Below are 18089 nucleotides of genomic sequence, written 5' to 3' on the forward strand. Positions count from 1 at the left end.
ATTTCACATCGTCAATTAAATTACGTCGATTTTGTTTGAACGTCGCAGTGTATTACGAGACTGGTAATTACAATTTTATTTGCTGTGTACCCACAAAATAAAAAAACTCCTCCGATTATTCCTTAAACTAAATCGGGTTTAAAACAGACGAATTTACAAATTCGTAATCTTTCGGTATATAAAATCGGCTCCTCGATTTGAATAAACGGAATCAGTTGATTGATTCAACAACAACGTACACGCTGCCAAAAAAAACCAACGGTTGACTTAAATTCACCTAACATGAAGTAATCGAGCATGTTTTTTATTGTTGGGTGAAAAGTACTGTATCGATTGAGTAGTTTTCACTCAACAGTGTAGTTTACTTCAATAAGGTGCTGTTGAGTAAAAAAAAATTTGTGTGTTGCATCGCAGAAACTATCGGTCGGATTTGAAGTGAGTGAAAATATTTTGTAAAATTGCAGGTTTTGGGAGAATAATTGTCATCAATCGTAGTGTGAGTAGCTTTGTATAATTTCTTTTGAAAACAATAATTACACCGCAATATCATTTCAGGCGATGGAAAATACTGAGATGCGTTCGATCGCTCAACGGTGCAGTTCCAGCAGCTCAATAGAGCAGCCTTGGCAGTTCAATGATATAGTCTGTAGATTTAATACTGTTGCAGCTCTAATTGCAAAGTACAATGAATATGAATTCCCATAAGTGTGTGAACAGATTTAAATTTATTACTCATTCTGAATTTTGTAAATGTAACGGTAACAAACCATCTAAACTTAATTACAATGTTGAAATATGTAAAAAGATAAATATTAAATAAATAAAGTAATCATAGTTGACTTCATTTTTTGCGTTTTATTTTTCAAACCATCGAACGAAAACTGAAATCAAATTACCTAAGTTGATTTATATATCGCTTGCGTAGTTTTTACCTAATCAGTACTATTGATGATATTACTCAAAAATAATTAAACCCATTTTACCCAAAATTGGCTTTTTGCACACACCCAGTAAAACCGAACATCGGACGCATCGTGCAAGAAAGCTTTTGATTGCGTTTCAAGCTTACAGAGTGTATCGCTAGAACAAAAGAGTGAAGAAATACCAAAGCAGAAAGCGGTTGTCTGATGTTCAGGGGATGGGATATATCGGGGTTGGATTTACAACACCGAACATAGGGCCAGAGTTTTTCTGGCCCTAAGAGGCGAATGACCTTAAGGTTAAAGCCTCTATGATCGAATCAAAAGAATGTTTAACACTCGGGGAGACGTCGGTTCGAAAATGTCGTGTTTGATATTCCTTCGCTCTGTTTCTCTAGCGATACATAATGTAAACATAAAGCTTTTTTAGGTCCACGCGGTTGATGCAAATGGTGCAGAATTGTCCGATGACGGGCCGATGGATGCGCTACGATCGGCCCCATATCGTGCTCAATCGGTCCGATAATCGGGCCGATGATCGGACCGATACGGGTCGACAAATTTCATAGGGCACCCCCTCTATTGAGTGAAAAGTACTTAAAATTAGGTAATTTTTGGCAGCGTGTAGGTCGATTTAGTTGTAGAGGCGTGCAAAACAGCTCATTTTGGTGAACAGCTCCGAACCGATCAGCTCACTAAAGTGAATCGATTCGATGTATCAGCTCATCAGCTCTTTTAGTTTGAACTTAAGGATCATTTTGTGCGCCGTTTTTCTTATGCACTGGTTTTCTTTCAAATCCATGATCGAAATTGAATCATTGATTTGCAATGATGCAATGAATGCAATGCGAATTAGTTTATCTTTAATTGATGTCGACTAAATTGAATCTCTTAAAGAGCCGAAGATCCGATCAGCTCGTAGCGTGTTCTCTTCGTCATAATGCAGTGAACTGGGTAGCAAATGAGTGAGCTGATGAGCTGCGGTTCTTTTGAAAAGAGCTGTGAGCTGTCAGCTCACTTCAATGATTCGATTCACTGGAACAGCTCAGGAGCGAATTGCCCATCTCTATTTAGTTGGCAGTTCCACTGGACGAACTCGAGGCAATTCGTCAATTTCGTCGGGAGTGCATGATTTGAGAATTTTTTATTGGGCATGTCCAGATATCTTCTTGTTTTAGCGACCCTTACAAGATCATTGAAAGTGGCATTGCCATTTTTAATGAGCGGGCAGTAATGATGAATTCTCCTTAAGCAGGGTTTTCACGAGTAATGCCATTTTTAATGAACGTGTAAGGGTAGTAATGATGAATTCTGAAATAATGATTGAAATCTCATTTGCATTTATTGTTGTCAGAAAGCCTCATACAAATTTGTAATATTATTTTAGTAATCATTAAAAAAAGACATTAATAATTCGCGTGTAGGGGCCGCTACTGTGACCCGCGTAGCGTTTTGGCTACCTGGGCAGCCATGGCCACCAGACGGTCATCAAAATTGATAAAGTGACGGTCAAATCCAATTTGACAAACAAAGTCTCTTGTATCTAAGTTAGTCGATCGTTTTCATCTTCTCGTCTTCTTTGAAAATGTCAATACAGATTTTCTATGAAAATATCTGGCATCTCTGTCATATACCTTACCATTGTTTTACAGTCGGGGTAAAAAGGTTATTGATAAACGAAAATATAGGGTTCCATCATTTGTTTTCTATGTAATTTGCATAGTATTTTATTAAAAATCACAGTTATCAAGGGATAAATATCAACAAAGAGTAGAACAATGCAACGCAGTCAACAGAATTTAAGTAAGCATTAGAAAATTACAATTTATATATATATATATATGTTAAATTTTGGAAATTTTCGTTGGCTTTTCGTGTGTAGATTACTACGGAGCAAACCAAATAAAAGAATTTGGGATTTTCTTAGAGGATTTCGATGTACAGTTACAACGCCTGATTAACGAGACCTGCGAAGAATCGAAAATTCCGACTGTAGCCATCCAATTAGGTGCTTTGAAAGAAAATTTAAGCTCCATAACACTAGTGGACAGCGATAATAAAGTTCTGAACAAACTCTTGTATTCGTTTAGTGCATTGTGTCACGAAGTATACTTATTAAAAGACGAATTTGAGGAAATTACCTTACAGTTTTTATGTTTCGATGAATCATTAAACGATTGTACAGAACAACTAAGAGAAGATAGTGCTGTGACTGTAGAACAGTCGTCATTGTTAGCTATAAGCAGTAAAATCGAAATGTTTACCCGCATCAAGTGTTATTTCGAGCGAATATTGGATGTATCCGTAGTAATCGTGTTACAAATTGGAGCTCTTTTTGATCCGTTGAATCAGTTTGGTCACTTTAACCATTGCAACTGGGACTTGCATGTATGTTGATATTTACAGATCAATACACAGGATATTTAAGTACATTTACATTTTTATACTTACAGTTGATGTTCGACTATTTATCAGAATTGATCTATATGCCACTTCTGTTTGATACCATCTTAGAGCAATCGGTGTTCAAAACTTACTGGAAATTTTACGTGAAACAAATAAAATCTATCAAGTTAAATCCGAAGAAGCTGAATAAAACCATAAAGATAGACCAAATTTATGATTTGAATAAAGCAATTGATGAAATAGCTGTATGGTTTGATGGAGTTGCTTTTAAGGTTACAATTCAATAATTTTTCTATTATACAATATTTATATTAATTTATTTGCAGCGCATTCTAGAGACCTTGTTCAATGCTAAACAAAAACTAGTCCTGGAATCTGCAACAGTTATGTCAGACAAAATGCTTAAATATCTTAGGCAGCGTATTTCCGAAATTGCTACTTACAATGTTAATGTTTCGAACAATGAGGAGTCTAGCAGTGTGGTCAAACTCAATGCGATAGTTAATCTATATCATTATATTTTTGTCAGTATTGATAGTAAAGTTTTGAAGAATTTAATCGAGATCAATGAAAAAGTATTATTGCAGTATAGAGTTTATTATTTGCCAGAGACATAATTGATATTTTTACAGTTCTGTGACATTCCTTTAATTGGAAAAGTGATATGGATACCTGACAATTTCTTTCGTAAGTATGGTCATAAAACGATCCGTGATTGTGATCGTAACGATTATCAAAAGGCTCGTAGTGCTCATTTTATTTACCGGAAGAAGAGTTTGACGAAAGACATTCTTGTATATTGCATTCAAATAACTAGCTGGTTGGTACGTATTAGTGCTGCATTTAAAAACACCAAAGATGATACGACACTCGAAATACTACGACAAAAATGTGAACTGATTTTCGAAGGCTTGCAGTATGCACAAGAAATCAGCTTTCTTGTACAATCAATCACGTCGCTACATTTATTTTTACATGAATCGATCAGCGAACAAATATTTCAATCCGTTGGCAAGCTTCTAGAGTATTTGCAGTGCATTTACAACTTTTTCGGATGCAATCAAAAAACTATCGCTGAAGCTACTCAATTTATAATCCAACACCTTCAGCATAAAATATTTGTTATAGTAGTGAATTCTAAGGTAAATGGAAATTATGTAACCCTACTTCTTATTCTAATAACATTGAGTTAATTTCTCTTCAGAAAAAACTTATTAATGAGACTAAACAAGCAAAGCTAAAAAAGAACGAAGTATTCATCGATAAATTATCGGCTTTCCATGTAATTGAACGATGCATGAGTGGTCCAGCAAATCGAACGCGATTGACCATCGCTAGATTAGCCATTGCAATCAGCGATCCTCGGCAATCGTTTGCGCCAGAAAGTTATGATAAGCTACGCATCCTGCTCGAACAGTTAGATACACTGTCCAGTTTACAAATAAAACTTTTGCGTTTATGCGATAACCAGTTCCTTTACTGGCATCAACTGTTTTTTACACTTTACGTTGAGGACTATTATAAACAAAGTCCATCACAAAATAATCTAAAATTTCTAGTTCAGTCTGCATCGATTTGTTGTGATAGCATAGCGGAAGTGTTATCAAACGAAAGTGATCAAAATACAGTCGCTCAAATAGGAAAAACTCAACGCAAAACTTTTAACAAAAGACTCCTAGAACAGATCAGCAATCACATTGAAACCTTCATTCGTCTTGATTACTACGGTAAAACTACGCAGATCGAAGCCTATAATCCGTTTACAGATACCAAAATGACTTTGAACAATATTCATTCTATGATTCGAATGGACCCTTTTCTCATCGGCGGCCAGTATCTATGCGCGGAAGAGCACGTGAAGCATTACCTTAGTAGCACGTATTACACATTAGCTTCGATTGCTCAGCACGATTGGAAAATATATAAAGAAATGCGTTGTCAAGCTGATAGTTACCATGTTGGAACCATCGAAGATCAGCTCCCGAAACAAACCTTAGAGCAAGGGTTAGATGTATTAGAGATTATGCACAATATAGAGCACTTTGTCAGCCACTATGTGTACAATTTGAACTTTCAAATATTCATCGAGCAAACAAGTGGAAATCATTTTTTAAATACGGTTAACATTGCTCACATCGCGAATTCCTTACGAAGGCATGGCACAGGAATCATAAATACTACGGTGAGTACATCGAATGAGTAATATTAAATTGAAATTTAGTTCGCGATTGCATGTTAATACATAGTTTTTATATAACATAAAGAATTAACGTTGCCTTTAATAAAATTCTAGGTTAACTATACTTTCCAGTTTTTGCGACAAAAATTCTTCACCTTTTCCCATTTCCTGTATGATGAACAGATCAAAGCAAGGCTAACTAGCGACGCGAAATATTTTCTAGAAAATGCAGAAGCACTTAATCAAACATACGATTTTGATAGAGCGCATGCATTTAATCGAAAAATTAAGAACCTCGGTCTCTCTGAAGCTGGAGAAACTTATATGGATCTTTTTCGTAAGCTGGTTTGTCACATTGGTAGGTTATTTTTTGTTACACTCGATCTAACATATCTGCAAATGTGGTTTGAATACAAATAGGAAACGCAATGGGATATGTCCGAATGATTCGTTCAGGCGCATTACATGAATGTACTGAGGCTACAGTTTATCTACCAGTCATTGATGGTAATCTCAATTTCGTAAAATTTGCTAAAGAGGAATCTTTAAACGAGGAAACTGCTTGTGCCGCCGAGATTCTGGAGAACGACATAAATAGCTTGTGTAAAAATTATCGAATTGATACAAACTATTTTCGTTTGCTTGTGAATGCATTCCTCAGTCTACGTCATGCGGAAAATATTCATTTGCATAACTTTTATATGATAATTCCACCGCTAACGATAAATTTTGTGGAATACATTTTGAAGGCGAAAGAAAAGATTGCAAAAAAAGACAAAGTTGGTGCATTATTCACAGATGATGGATTCGCTATGGGTGAGTAAACAGAACAAAACAAAACATCGTGACTTAATAATATAAATTTGTTTTTACAGGTATTGCATATATTTTGAAATTGCTCGATCAAACTAGCAAATTTAATTCATTGCATTGGTTCCGATCAGTTAAAAACAAATACAATCATGAACTTGAGAAATTAGATGCTCAGCAGCAGTACACGGTGAAAGTGAATGATGGTGATAAGTTAATGCAAACATATGCACTAACTAGACGTCGTCTTAAAATGGTGCAACAAGAGTTCGATTTGCTTTTTTGTAGTTTAAGTAGTGCAAAAATTTTTTATAACGATGCAATTAGTTAATAAGGCGTTGTATGATACCTAATTCAAAAACAAGAAATGTTTTTGAGAAGTTTTGAAATAGTTTTATGAACAATTTCTTTGATAATCTATAGAGAATGCCATGGTTGTGCCACCCAGTGTGGCCAAGTTTTTATTTCCTCGAATAACATACGTCCTGGACTTTCAGTTGGGCTGCATTGGCAGTGAGCTAACAGCTGATAGTCTTTCCGAATATGACCATCACGAACTCCTCTGTAAATTTAAAAGAAAGTGAGGTTTTTTTGTCTATGAGAAAAATATCATTACCTTTCCATAAGTCGCTTGCACGCATCTAGAGCAATTGTTGCAGGTAATTCGTTCATGAAGCAACCAACAAAACTAATGCCAATTCCCAGCGAATTATAGCCGTAAGTATGTGCGCCTATTCGTTGCCAACCGCGCCCTTCGTAAACGTTACCATCGTTTCCAACTAAAAAATTGTAAGCAATATCATTCCACCGTCTGGATTCTATGTGAAAGCACTGAATGTTGCGAACCATGTACACCATATCCGCCTGTGTTTCAGCAGTCTCCGTAGCAGTGTGCGCTGCAAGTATTTATAAAAGGACGAAATATAATGATTTAATAACCAGATTTAACTATATAACTAGCTTTTTTACCAGGCCTTCCGAATGCTCATGCGTGCAAAAATGCGACAGCGAGAGCGCACCGAAAATGTGTGTGTCGCGTATTTATCCTGTGAGCGTGAGCACCGACTCAAAGAGCAAACCAAAAGCAAGTAAGAGACGCGTAGCGGGCACATAGAAACGGGATGTGCTGCTTGAAATTTCAGAGCATCGCATTTTCTTCTGCGCGCGACTCGTGCGCTTTGGTCTCAAGAGACAGCGCACGAGATTTTTATGAGCGCAGCTTGTGTGCTATGTGAGCCACAGTAAAAGCTTCTGTTATTATTATTTGTTCCTGCCTAGAGCGGTTCGTGCGACTTGTGTCCTATCCCAAAGGAAGCGATGAAGAGGATGAAAAAAACGTACAAACCACTCGTAGACAGGCCTTATGCACGCGCGCTCTTTATTTTGCGCTGAGACAAATTAATTCTCATTCTCATAAGACAACCACGCGCATGCGACGTACTTTTGCCGCTCTCAAGAGAACTCTTTGGCACATTTACGTACCGCACCAGAAACTGATGCACGCTTCGCTATATAGTCTCATCGCATTCTGTCAAGAGCGAGGCTCAAGCGCTCTCGTCGCATGAGATAGCGCGGCGCGCTCGTTTCATGCGATCTACGAGCGGTTTGTACGTTATTTTCATCCTCTTCATCTCTTCCTTTAGGATAGGACACAAGTCGCACGAACCGCTCTAGGCACGAAAAAATAATTATAACAGCAGCTTTTACTGTGGCTCACAAAGCACACAAGCTGCGTTCATAAAAAATCTCGTGCGCTGTCTCGTGAGACCAAAGCGCACGAGTCGCGCGCAGAAGAAAATGCGATGCTCTGACATTTCAAGCAGTACATCCCGTTTCTATGTGCTCGCTACGCGTCTCGTACACGCTTTTGGTTTGCTATTTTAGTCGGCGCTCACGCTCACAGGATACATATGCGACACACACATTTTCGGTGCGCTCTCGCTGTCGCATTTGTGCACACATGAGCATTCGGAAGGCCTGCTCGTAGATCGCATGAAGCGAGCGCGCCGCGCTATCTCATGCGACGAAAGCGCTTGAGCCTCGCTCTTGGCAGAATGCGATGAGACTTTACAACGAAGCGTGCATCAGTTTCTGGCGCGGTACGTAAATGTGCCAAAGAGTTCTCTTGAGAGCGGCAAAAGTACGTCGCATGCGCGTGGTTGTCTTATGAGAATGAGAATTTATTTGTCTCAGCGCAAAATAAAGAGCGCGCGTGCATAAGGCCTGTTTTTTACAGACGAACGATCTACGGTTTATAGGTAGTTCAATGAATAATGATGGCGGTCAGCCGTGCTAGGACATAGTAATACTGTAACATCCCTTCTTTTCCCAACAAGTATTGAAACTATAGAAATAAAATACGATTCACACGATCCGTCTTCTTTCGTCACCGTCACCGCAAGGTAAGCGTCCGTCAAAATTAGTTTAATACTTTTTTTACCGGAACGTTCATTCGTGCAAGAGTTTTTCGAAGGTGACCTTGTATGTGAATATGTCCATAAGAATGCTTTCAACTAATTTTTACGGTGATGGAGGTTGATATTTAACAGGTTTTATAGCGACTGGAAATAATCAATAAATGACGATAGTCGGCTATGCTAATTTCCACCAAATAAGACCTCAATAAAACGGTTGAGACCTGGTACCCACTGTTTTGACAATTACGAATGCTTTTAGACATAGATCGGAGAGCCAACTTATCATTCTGGCAAGTGTTTTGCGTTTATATTGTAATACTACTTGGTACGCATACGGCTTCATTCGATTTCTGGAAATACATTCTCATCCACCTTCGAAGAAGATTATTTTCCGAAGTAAGAATACTACACCTGGTGGCATGGAAAATAGTAGTACAACTGGGGTGGAGCCAACTTTTTTCGAAATATTCCGTGAGTGGGTGACAGCGACCAATGTCCATCTCCTCTGTGTGACGAAGGGCACGCAAAATTGCTCCCGTCGCACTGACAGCTTCAACGAGAGCTCTTCTCTTTCACATATATACACCACTGTTGTATAAAGTGTGCACGCATCAAGAGTGCGTTTGTTTATTTCCTTTTACCTCCTCCACTGAATCGCACCAAAGTGCTAGAGCAGAACTAATAAATTCTCTGAGATGGATGCAGGTACTTTCACAGAGGTTTCATAGCAAGGCCAGATCTACTCTCTATTAATTGAAGTTCACAGAAGTGTTTGCTCACCATCACGCGCCAATGATCACTTGGGTGTATTTAGGCGAGAGAACGTGAGAGCGATTCGTGTGAAGAGAATGTAATTCTCTCGCATCAGCTTCTTTCAACACTAGCACGCACTCAAAGTATGTCTAATGGACATTGAGAAGAAGTGTGCTTTCCTCTTTGTGTGGAGCACACCAAATGTATCCGCAATGTACGATTGAAACTTACGCCCTGGTGTATCACTCTAGTGAAATGCCATCTCTGGCGACCAGAACTCATTTCCACATTCCTCAGCTCAGATCTTTGGCTATCTCAATAGCAGATTAAATTTTTTCATTTGCCTGCTAAGACGATTGATTTTAGACGGTTACAAAAAATGCATTTAATACCGTTTAACTACCCAAAGAAGACGTCGATATCAAATTGGCGATCTTGCCATGATGTGTACGTCTGGAGTAAATAATATTATTTTTCTTTATAAGTATATGTAAGATAATTATTAAATAGCCGAGAGACAGACGAAAAATTGCATATATTGCATAAATATATTAATTTTATTATTGTGTATTACATGAACGTTGTATTTATTAATAAAATATTTACCTACTTATAACTATCGTTAATCTAATACGTAAATTGAATTATTTGAGTTTGTGTGTTCTAGCACATCCCGGCCAAACAGGGACTGCGTATTTAATTGTGGGGTTGTTTATTTGTTTATTTGACAGCCATTTGATTCTTCAGGCACAGAATATCAGATGTCTGTCAAAAGAAAGACCTAGATAGATAACTTCGTCGGACCATTGGATGATCTTATCACCGAATTCTATTCGGCATTCATCTGATGGAACAAGTTTTGGAGATCTTGAATGTAGAAACAAGATGACATGAGTTTTCGCTTTATTGATCACAACTTTCTTGTTTGTGAAATATTCAGTTCGTTTATCCAGACCTGTCTGTAGTTTATTTTTCATAGCATTCGATCGACACTTTAACCTTACGGTCATTCACCTCTTCGGGTCAGAAATAACGAAAAGTAATATTTTGCAGACATTCCTCAAATGGCAGAATCTCAACTCCAGTGGATTTTTCCCTTACTACTAAATAAATTGCCGCAACCTTGCAATGCTTTTTTTTATCAGCGACGTTTTTTCTCAACGCATCCAATCAGCTTAATTATTATCGCAATCAAATTTGTATATATCTAGCCGTCAATTGCGAACCAGGAAAATATTTTTAGAAAGACCCACAAGTTAACAAATTATGCAAAATATAGTTCAATCAATCGAATAATGCGCCACTACAATTAATACAAATTAAATCTGAGCTTTGTCGTAGAAATAATGCGTAGTATGTAAGTAAAGTAAAGGGGGAGGGGTCGAAGGGGGCACTCGCCATATTGCGAGCACAAAATGAAAAATTAAATAAATTGATAAAATGAATTCAAATAAGTACGTGACATATGAAAAATATGTGAAAACAGTAATAATTCTGACATATGGTTCATTTCATATTCAATCATGATCCGATGGTTGTTGAGAAGATCACGTAAACTCCGATGACAAAGCCAATTTTGGAATCTGTGTGTTTTTTCACATAAAATTAACGTGTGAACTTTATTTAGAGTTTAGTTCGTTACTGACTTTCAATCTAGATGCTTGTTATTTTATCTCAGTGCCTTTACTCAATAGTAAGTTATTAAGTTTTAGTTCTCTTGGAGCCTTCCACTTTGCTAGATTTCCCTAAAGTTGACTTGAGAACTTAACACACACCACAAGGTGAATTAAGTATTGTTTTTTTTTTAAATCGAATTATATCTTTGTTAGTAAAAGCGTACTTACAAATCACAACAAAAGGCACAGGAGTGTCCAACTTTTCATATTCCAAGGCTGGTTGAGCAAGCCAGGTTCGTCGATCCACAATGCGCAATACACGGCTATCAATATGCCTTGCTAGAATAACAAAGATAAATATAATTTAAAGGGACTAATAACAATAAAAATCATTATTTTTCTATTGTTGTTTTCGTTTGATACCAAACCTATCACAGTTTCGAACCTGATTTTTATATAAGGTTTGCTCAAACCCCCGTTGCTAAGTGCGATCCCATTACAGCTTCGTGAGAGGTGTTTCTTTGATGAAACTACCCTGGGTCAGCTTCAAGATTATATTTTTCTATGAAAAAATGTTTAAAATAATTCAAATGTAAAAATAAAAATGATATTAGTATTCTACTAATAGTCATCTCATTAGTAGAATCATCATATTGTTCAATACTGCTGTTATAGCGATGCGAAAACTCGAAGCGAATGCTCCTAATTTCGTCTTACTCATGAAGCCAACCTGTCGAACAAAGACGGGTTGAAGGGCGACGTCTAACTACAGTAGTTAAGCTAAAAATTGAATTAGGTTCAGAATCAAACAAAAACAACGTATTAACGCCTATTAGAAGTTGTATAATGTTAGTCTACAAGTATCACGAACAGTGCGGTAAAATTTCATTTTCAATCGAATAATATCAGTTGAAAATGAAATTCGTCAGTATATCAATACAAATTTAATCAATATCAATACAAATTCATTTGCTATTATCAAAAGAAGCTCCCAGAATTCATCGTCAGTTGAAAAATCGTACCTAGTCATTTGATGTTTTGCTTTCTCAGTTTCAAGTGCCAAGTAGTCTAGCTGTTTCATTGCCTTCGCTGTAGGTAGTGAGCAAGTTCGAATGAATAGAATTATGGAGTAAAGTATTAAAAATGAAAACTGAAGGAGGCAACTATTAATTATATGTATTCTGTATTCGATATTCCAGCTATCTGGTTTGTCTTTCATCTGTTATTTTGAACCAATTAGAATGTTTATATGAACCTACAGAGATATTTTCTTACTTCAAGAGATCAACTGACGGTGGTCAAACTGAGCTTTGATTTGAAGAGAATCGATTGAAGGACTGAATGCTGCCTGTTCGGTACGTCAGCGAATGTTGTGTGTCAGAGAGTTAAGTTTACTGCAGTAGAGAGATGGTCAGTGTGTTTCACATTCGGTTTCAACTCAATTGAATGAAGTTTTACTGCACTGATCACGAATTTACATTTATCTAGTTGAAAAAAGAGGAAAAAAAGATGCTTTACATATTTAACGCGTACTTACATATGTTTGTGACAAATAATTTATCATTATTCCTTTCTTCTTGATCTACTTTTTCTTGCGGAAGTTTCTCAGACCTTTTTGATTCGTTTGAATACGGTTGAGTTTGAGCTGACAATGGACTAGTTTCAAACGTCTGGGCTGACCCCAAGTCGCTACCTCTGGCTTGTACAATATGAATCGGACCAGTAACGTATGTAACATTTCCAATGTGTACTTTGTTGGAATTCTCTACCTATAAAAATGGATAATAAGGTACATGAAATCTGTTGAAAAATGAGTACTACGTGACGTTAATCAACTAATCTATCGTTAATCCAAGTCTCGTTGATCAGTTAATAATTTAACAATCTGATATTTCAGATTGTTTTAGATAATTAGTTATATAAAATGGCTGAATACAAATATCGAAAAAGTGTATCTTAGTTCAATAAAAATTGTAATAACCCGCCAACTTATCATTCACACGTCTAGCAAAGCAAAGCCTGGAAAATCTATTCCGATGCGGATCATGTCCTTCTGTTTTGACAAGCTATAGACTTTGTTGCGAATTTCGTTCACAGGCAAATTACATAAATAGTTCTACCAAATATACATGGTCTACCATGGAAACCATTTTTTTATAGCAAATCGAAAAAAAACACGGAAACTATGAAAACTTGAAATTTTTAAAATATTATAAATCAAAAACAAAAAATAACACATGGCTAGTTTTTGGAAATGTTATATGTAAGAATGTTTCAGCTTTAAGAAAAGATATAAAATGACATAATGTCCATTGGTCGCAAATCATGAAAACCATTGACTTTTCCAAACACAAAACTTCAACTTTACCATATTCGCATATTCTTCCTAAAAACTATTTTTGATCCAACAAGGAAATGGTCACCCTATGGAAAAATTTGAAAAATCAGGTCGAATATTTTTCGAGGGATATATATGTATATATATATATATATATATATATATATATATATATGATTATATATATGTATATATATATATATATATATATATATATATATATATATATATATATATATATATATATATATATATATATATATATATATATATATATATATATATATATATATATATATATATATATATATATATATATATATATATATATATATATATATATATATATATATATATATATATATACCCAAACCTCCATTTACGTAACTTATATATGTATATATGTATTAATATACGTACGCATGTGTGCAAATATTTGTATTTCTTAATACATATAAATATTGGTGAAGTAAAAGCGATCATTAATATGTATAAATATTTACACATATATGCAGACGAGTGAATGTGTAAGCATACATACATACATATATAAGGTTCGTAAAAGGATATATCATTTGCAGTTTTTCTACAAGAAGGTTTTCAGGATAGTTACAATATTTCAATTCGATTATCTAAAATAAGTAGATTCTCGATTACTATCTTACTAATCATAGACAACAAATTGAAATTATCGAATGCTTATTGTGGGTTATCACTTCTTAGATATTCCACACAACCCAACTTTAGAATTAGAACAGAACTAAAAATGAAAATAAATTTGGTGTCGACGCATGGCATGCGAAGTTCATCTCCGAGCGAACGTGTTGCATTATTTATGTCATTTGTCTAATCAAAACAAAATCAGTTTAATTTTATATGAGGTTCGATCCCCTGTTTTCGTTTAAAAAGTTCTAGAGCTATTGCAAATCTTCATATTATAAGTCCAGATGTCATACCTGTATATTTCCAAATGTTTGATTACTGTTTCCCATGAATACAGCTTGTAAAATATCCGCATGATTGATGTCGGTTATGTTGGCCTTCGTTGGTATCATTTTTATCTCATTACCTGAAGTATTTATTTATGTCAGTACACTGAACATCATATTTAACTATGTAGCATTAATTCACCTGAAGCAATACTGTGCATGTCATCTGTATTTGAACTCTCGCTGTCAGTTGTAGACGAGCTGAATTCTGTACTGTGTCCATCACTTGACAATATATCATCGCTTATCGCTGAATAATCACTGTTTTCTAACCATTTACTACATTTTTCTTGTATTTGAATTAGTATTAATATAATAAATAAATAAATAAGTGTACTATACACGATCTTTGCATTACTTACCTTCAGTTGAACTTTCTGCAGCATCAAAAACTAATTTATTTTTCGAGTTCATTTTTAAAGCGTATTCCGTGATGGTAAAACGTAGTCAGATGCTTAATGTCAACTGATTTGGTGCCAGACCCAATTGCAATTTGTTTATCTTATCAGTCAATATCAGCGTTCACTAAAGTCAGTTAATCGCAGTATAGTGCGAATGAGTATGGAAAAGTTTTCTGGTTGCACTGATCGCATTAAACATAATGATTCATTCGTATTTACATGTTGCAAGCTTGAAATTAACAAGTAACTCGCGAAGCGTATGATATGCTTTTTCGATCACCGTGATTTTATTTATTTTTTTGGTTTTATTGGAATCGAACATACTCTTTCAGAATGCCTAAAATCGTTTCTGTTTTAATCTTCTTTCACTTTTTGGATTGAACGTGGTAATGCCAAGAACAGATTAAACTTATAATCAGTTCTGTATTCTATATTTTTCGCCAATCACGAAATTCGTGTTTCGATGTTTGAAAATATATCAACTGAGAGTATTTGATAGGGTTGCCATCATAGGCTGTACGAGAGGCCAGTTAATAGCAATATGTTTAGGACAAGAAAATTCGCAAGTATGGATAAATTATTTATATAGCATTTAGATCTATCAGTGTATGTAAAAAGCCGCCCTTCGCCTTTCACCGGGGTGAAATAAATTAACATCAATTATAATAATATATTAAAGTTAGTATGAACCTAGGAGGAACCCGAAAAAAAAAATTTGTATTAAAACAATACTACTCATTGTTACAAAACCTAGAGTGTTATAGTCATTCCCTGTAATAGTTATAGTCAAACGGAGAGATGATTCGTTAAACTGGACCCCTGGCCACTGCACGATTTTTCCGTTATTTGCGAGGGCACCCTGGCTAGTTTGGTGAGCTGCAAATGACTCTTGATTTGAAATTTAAAAACTTGAATTCGTGCTGGTATTTGGTTTGATTTTCTAGAAGAGTGAAAATATAAAAGTTAAAATGAAGTGTGCTGCTAAATATTTCATAGAACGTTTACCGCTGTTCGTTTTTTTTTTCAATTTCCCTAAAATACAAACTTAAGAGATAAATGGATGAAATTATATAAACTTGATTCCGGCGAATTAACAGAAAATTTTAAAAATAATTTTGATTGCTTTTTTCGTTAAGTATACACGTAGCTTGATCCATGTTACTTGATTATGAAAACAATAAATTCAAATGAAACCTTTATTAGACGAAAACATTTCTTTAACATTTCAAAAATTGAATTCCTGCTCTATTGTTTAACTTTGATAACAAAACTCCTCTCGAATTTTTAAGCAACAAACAATGATTATTTACTTTGCTCGTTTGGTTCAACTTTTGACGGTTCGTTTGGTTCCTTTTGGCTTCCTTTCCGCGCGTCGCTGATTATACCAGGTTCTCTAACAAAAAGCAAAGTCTTGGCATTACATTCCTTTCGTAGAATTTGGCCTTTCTGTTTCAACAGACTTCGCAGCCGATTCTTAGTGTACATAATCATTGCATGGCTAGTACTATGGATCCTACTGACACTAAGAATCCTTCTCTAACAAAACCATCCAAAATCATAGCAATATAATGTTTTAAACTATTCAATGAATTCAACTATTTCGCAATAGAATGTATAAGTTGTTAAGTATCGTAACAATAAAAATTCCATAACTTCCCTATACATTTTTTATTGGAAAACAATAAGGTACACAGCATGCGTATTATCCAGAATAACACATATATAATACATTCAATTGTAAATCCTAGAAACAATATATTGTATCATTGAATATAAAACTTTTGCTATCAAAATTTTTCTCGAACGCAAAGCAGTCAAAAGCTAAATTTATTCGCACTCGTTTGGTGCGAATTTTGAACTGCGAAAAATTCATAAGGCTAATCAAAGTTTTCTAGATTTGCACTAAACTGATGATTTTTATCCCCGATTTGTAAAGAAGCGATCTTTATAGTTCTTTAGATAACATTTGGAGCCATTAGAAGGGCTTGCATGAATAATGTACTTAATCGACGAGGCAATCGAGTAAACGACCAGCAGCAAGATGACGCAATCACTCTTCTTTGAGGACAAATTGGCTCTGCGAACGTCCCGCAATTGATTCAATACTGAACTCTGTATCCGAACCAACCGGAATGATACACTTGCTTTACTTCCTGCTCAGTCAACTGCGCAGGCTTCAATGAATCCATAGTAAAGTAGTAAAGTAGTAAAGTAATTAACGACAAAAGTTTAGGAGATATTCTGTGGAACTAAAAAACTTTAGGAGGGATTGTGCGGAATTAAGTGAGGCTATTTTGGATTTTATTCGGAATTCATTTGTCTGAGTTGATTAGGAGTTTAGAGTAATTTGCCCTTGTATGACCAGGTTCTTTTTCTGTATGACCAGGTTCTTTTTCTGTAGGAATGTGTTAAAAATATCTAGTGTAATTAGATTTCGTTGTTTCATGTTACTAAAAGTTCGTTGTGGTTAGTGTTGTATTGAAATTGTTTTCTGGTAACTTTTGTGCTACGGCTTTTGATGCCAATATGACAATGTTCGTATGCTTTTTTAAAATTTCTAACCAATTTCCTGTTTCCCTTTGAACTCCTTGGGTCTATGTATTTAGTAATCTCTGCCAATTTTCCTCTCATCAACTTTTTCTTTTTTTCTGAGAAATTTAGCGTTATTTTTTTAATATATCTAGTTTTTCTATATTGAAACATTAGTTGTGTTTTTTTCTGGTTATATTTTTTTCTTCGTAAATAAGGCTTTATACATCATGGATATTTTACTAGCAATTTTTTGTTTTTATATGTTCTAAATCTATAATTGATTCGAATTCGGTGTGGCTGATTTCTCTAATATCTTTTTTTATGTATATGCTGAATCAGCATCACGATATTTGTTATGCATTCTGAATTCCGTTTAATGGTAGATAACCGAATAATAGTGTCTTTTAACGCCGTTCAAGCACTCCCTGTGCCCAAATTTAGTGCTCTCCCTATCTCTCTCTCTCGTCTACAGCTCTATCGCACTCTTCTTTACGCTGTTGAAAGTATGACCTGTATAAACGATGCTTCGGAGCGTGCACCTGCCTTGAACTGACTGAGTTGCTGAAAGCTACCCAAATACGCCACATCAACGTCAGAGAACACCAACAAAGCATCCCAGCCAAGGATAATCTCTCTCGTTACAATCTGAAGAACGTGAAGATCCAGAAAACTCTAAAAAATTTGTGCCACAAACGAATGATGTATTGTAATTCAAAATCATTATTTTG

At 35.4% G+C, this 18089-nt stretch overlaps 2 protein-coding genes across 2 annotated transcripts; one reads left to right on the forward strand and one right to left on the reverse strand.

The window, feature by feature from the left end:
• The first annotated feature begins 2573 nt into the window (after positions 1 to 2573).
• On the forward strand, positions 2574 to 6704 carry LOC131425157 (WASH complex subunit 4). The gene is made up of 9 exons (XM_058586783.1): positions 2574 to 2723; positions 2803 to 3308; positions 3374 to 3598; positions 3653 to 3901; positions 3959 to 4468; positions 4531 to 5508; positions 5620 to 5863; positions 5926 to 6321; positions 6381 to 6704. The coding sequence occupies exons 1-9, from the start codon at positions 2699 to 2701 to the stop codon at positions 6644 to 6646; spliced, it is 3399 nt and encodes a 1132-aa protein (XP_058442766.1). The 5' UTR covers positions 2574 to 2698; the 3' UTR covers positions 6647 to 6704.
• Positions 6671 to 15279, reverse strand: LOC131425158 (peptidoglycan-recognition protein LE). The gene is made up of 7 exons (XM_058586784.1): positions 14791 to 15279; positions 14571 to 14717; positions 14396 to 14508; positions 12639 to 12870; positions 11330 to 11440; positions 6932 to 7211; positions 6671 to 6877 (listed from the first exon to the last, which is right to left on the reverse strand). Exons 1-7 carry the CDS (start codon positions 14840 to 14842, stop codon positions 6733 to 6735), a joined length of 1080 nt encoding a protein of 359 aa, XP_058442767.1. The 5' UTR covers positions 14843 to 15279; the 3' UTR covers positions 6671 to 6732.
• Between the last annotated feature and the right edge of the window lie 2810 nt (positions 15280 to 18089).

The sequence above is a fragment of the Malaya genurostris genome, chromosome 1 (genome assembly GCF_030247185.1).
Source record: "Malaya genurostris strain Urasoe2022 chromosome 1, Malgen_1.1, whole genome shotgun sequence".
In the NCBI taxonomy this organism is placed as follows: Eukaryota; Metazoa; Arthropoda; class Insecta; order Diptera; family Culicidae; genus Malaya; species Malaya genurostris.

Bases quoted from the DNA above. Each gene is read 5' to 3' on its own strand.
- LOC131425157 (XM_058586783.1), top strand. From the start codon at position 2,699: ATGCAACGCAGTCAACAGAATTTAA. The intron at 3,599-3,652 runs GTTACAATTCAA...ATTTATTTGCAG, and splicing joins TTGATGGAGTTGCTTTTAAG to CGCATTCTAGAGACCTTGTT. The intron at 3,902-3,958 runs GTATTATTGCAG...ATATTTTTACAG, and splicing joins TAATCGAGATCAATGAAAAA to TTCTGTGACATTCCTTTAAT.
- LOC131425158 (XM_058586784.1), bottom strand. From the start codon at position 14,842: ATGAACTCGAAAAATAAATTAGTTTTTGATGCTGCAGAAAGTTCAACT. The intron at 12,871-14,395 runs GTATGACATCTG...CCATTTTTATAG, and splicing joins AAACATTTGGAAATATACAG to GTAGAGAATTCCAACAAAGT. The intron at 6,878-6,931 runs GTAATGATATTT...TTAAATTTACAG, and splicing joins TGCAAGCGACTTATGGAAAG to AGGAGTTCGTGATGGTCATA.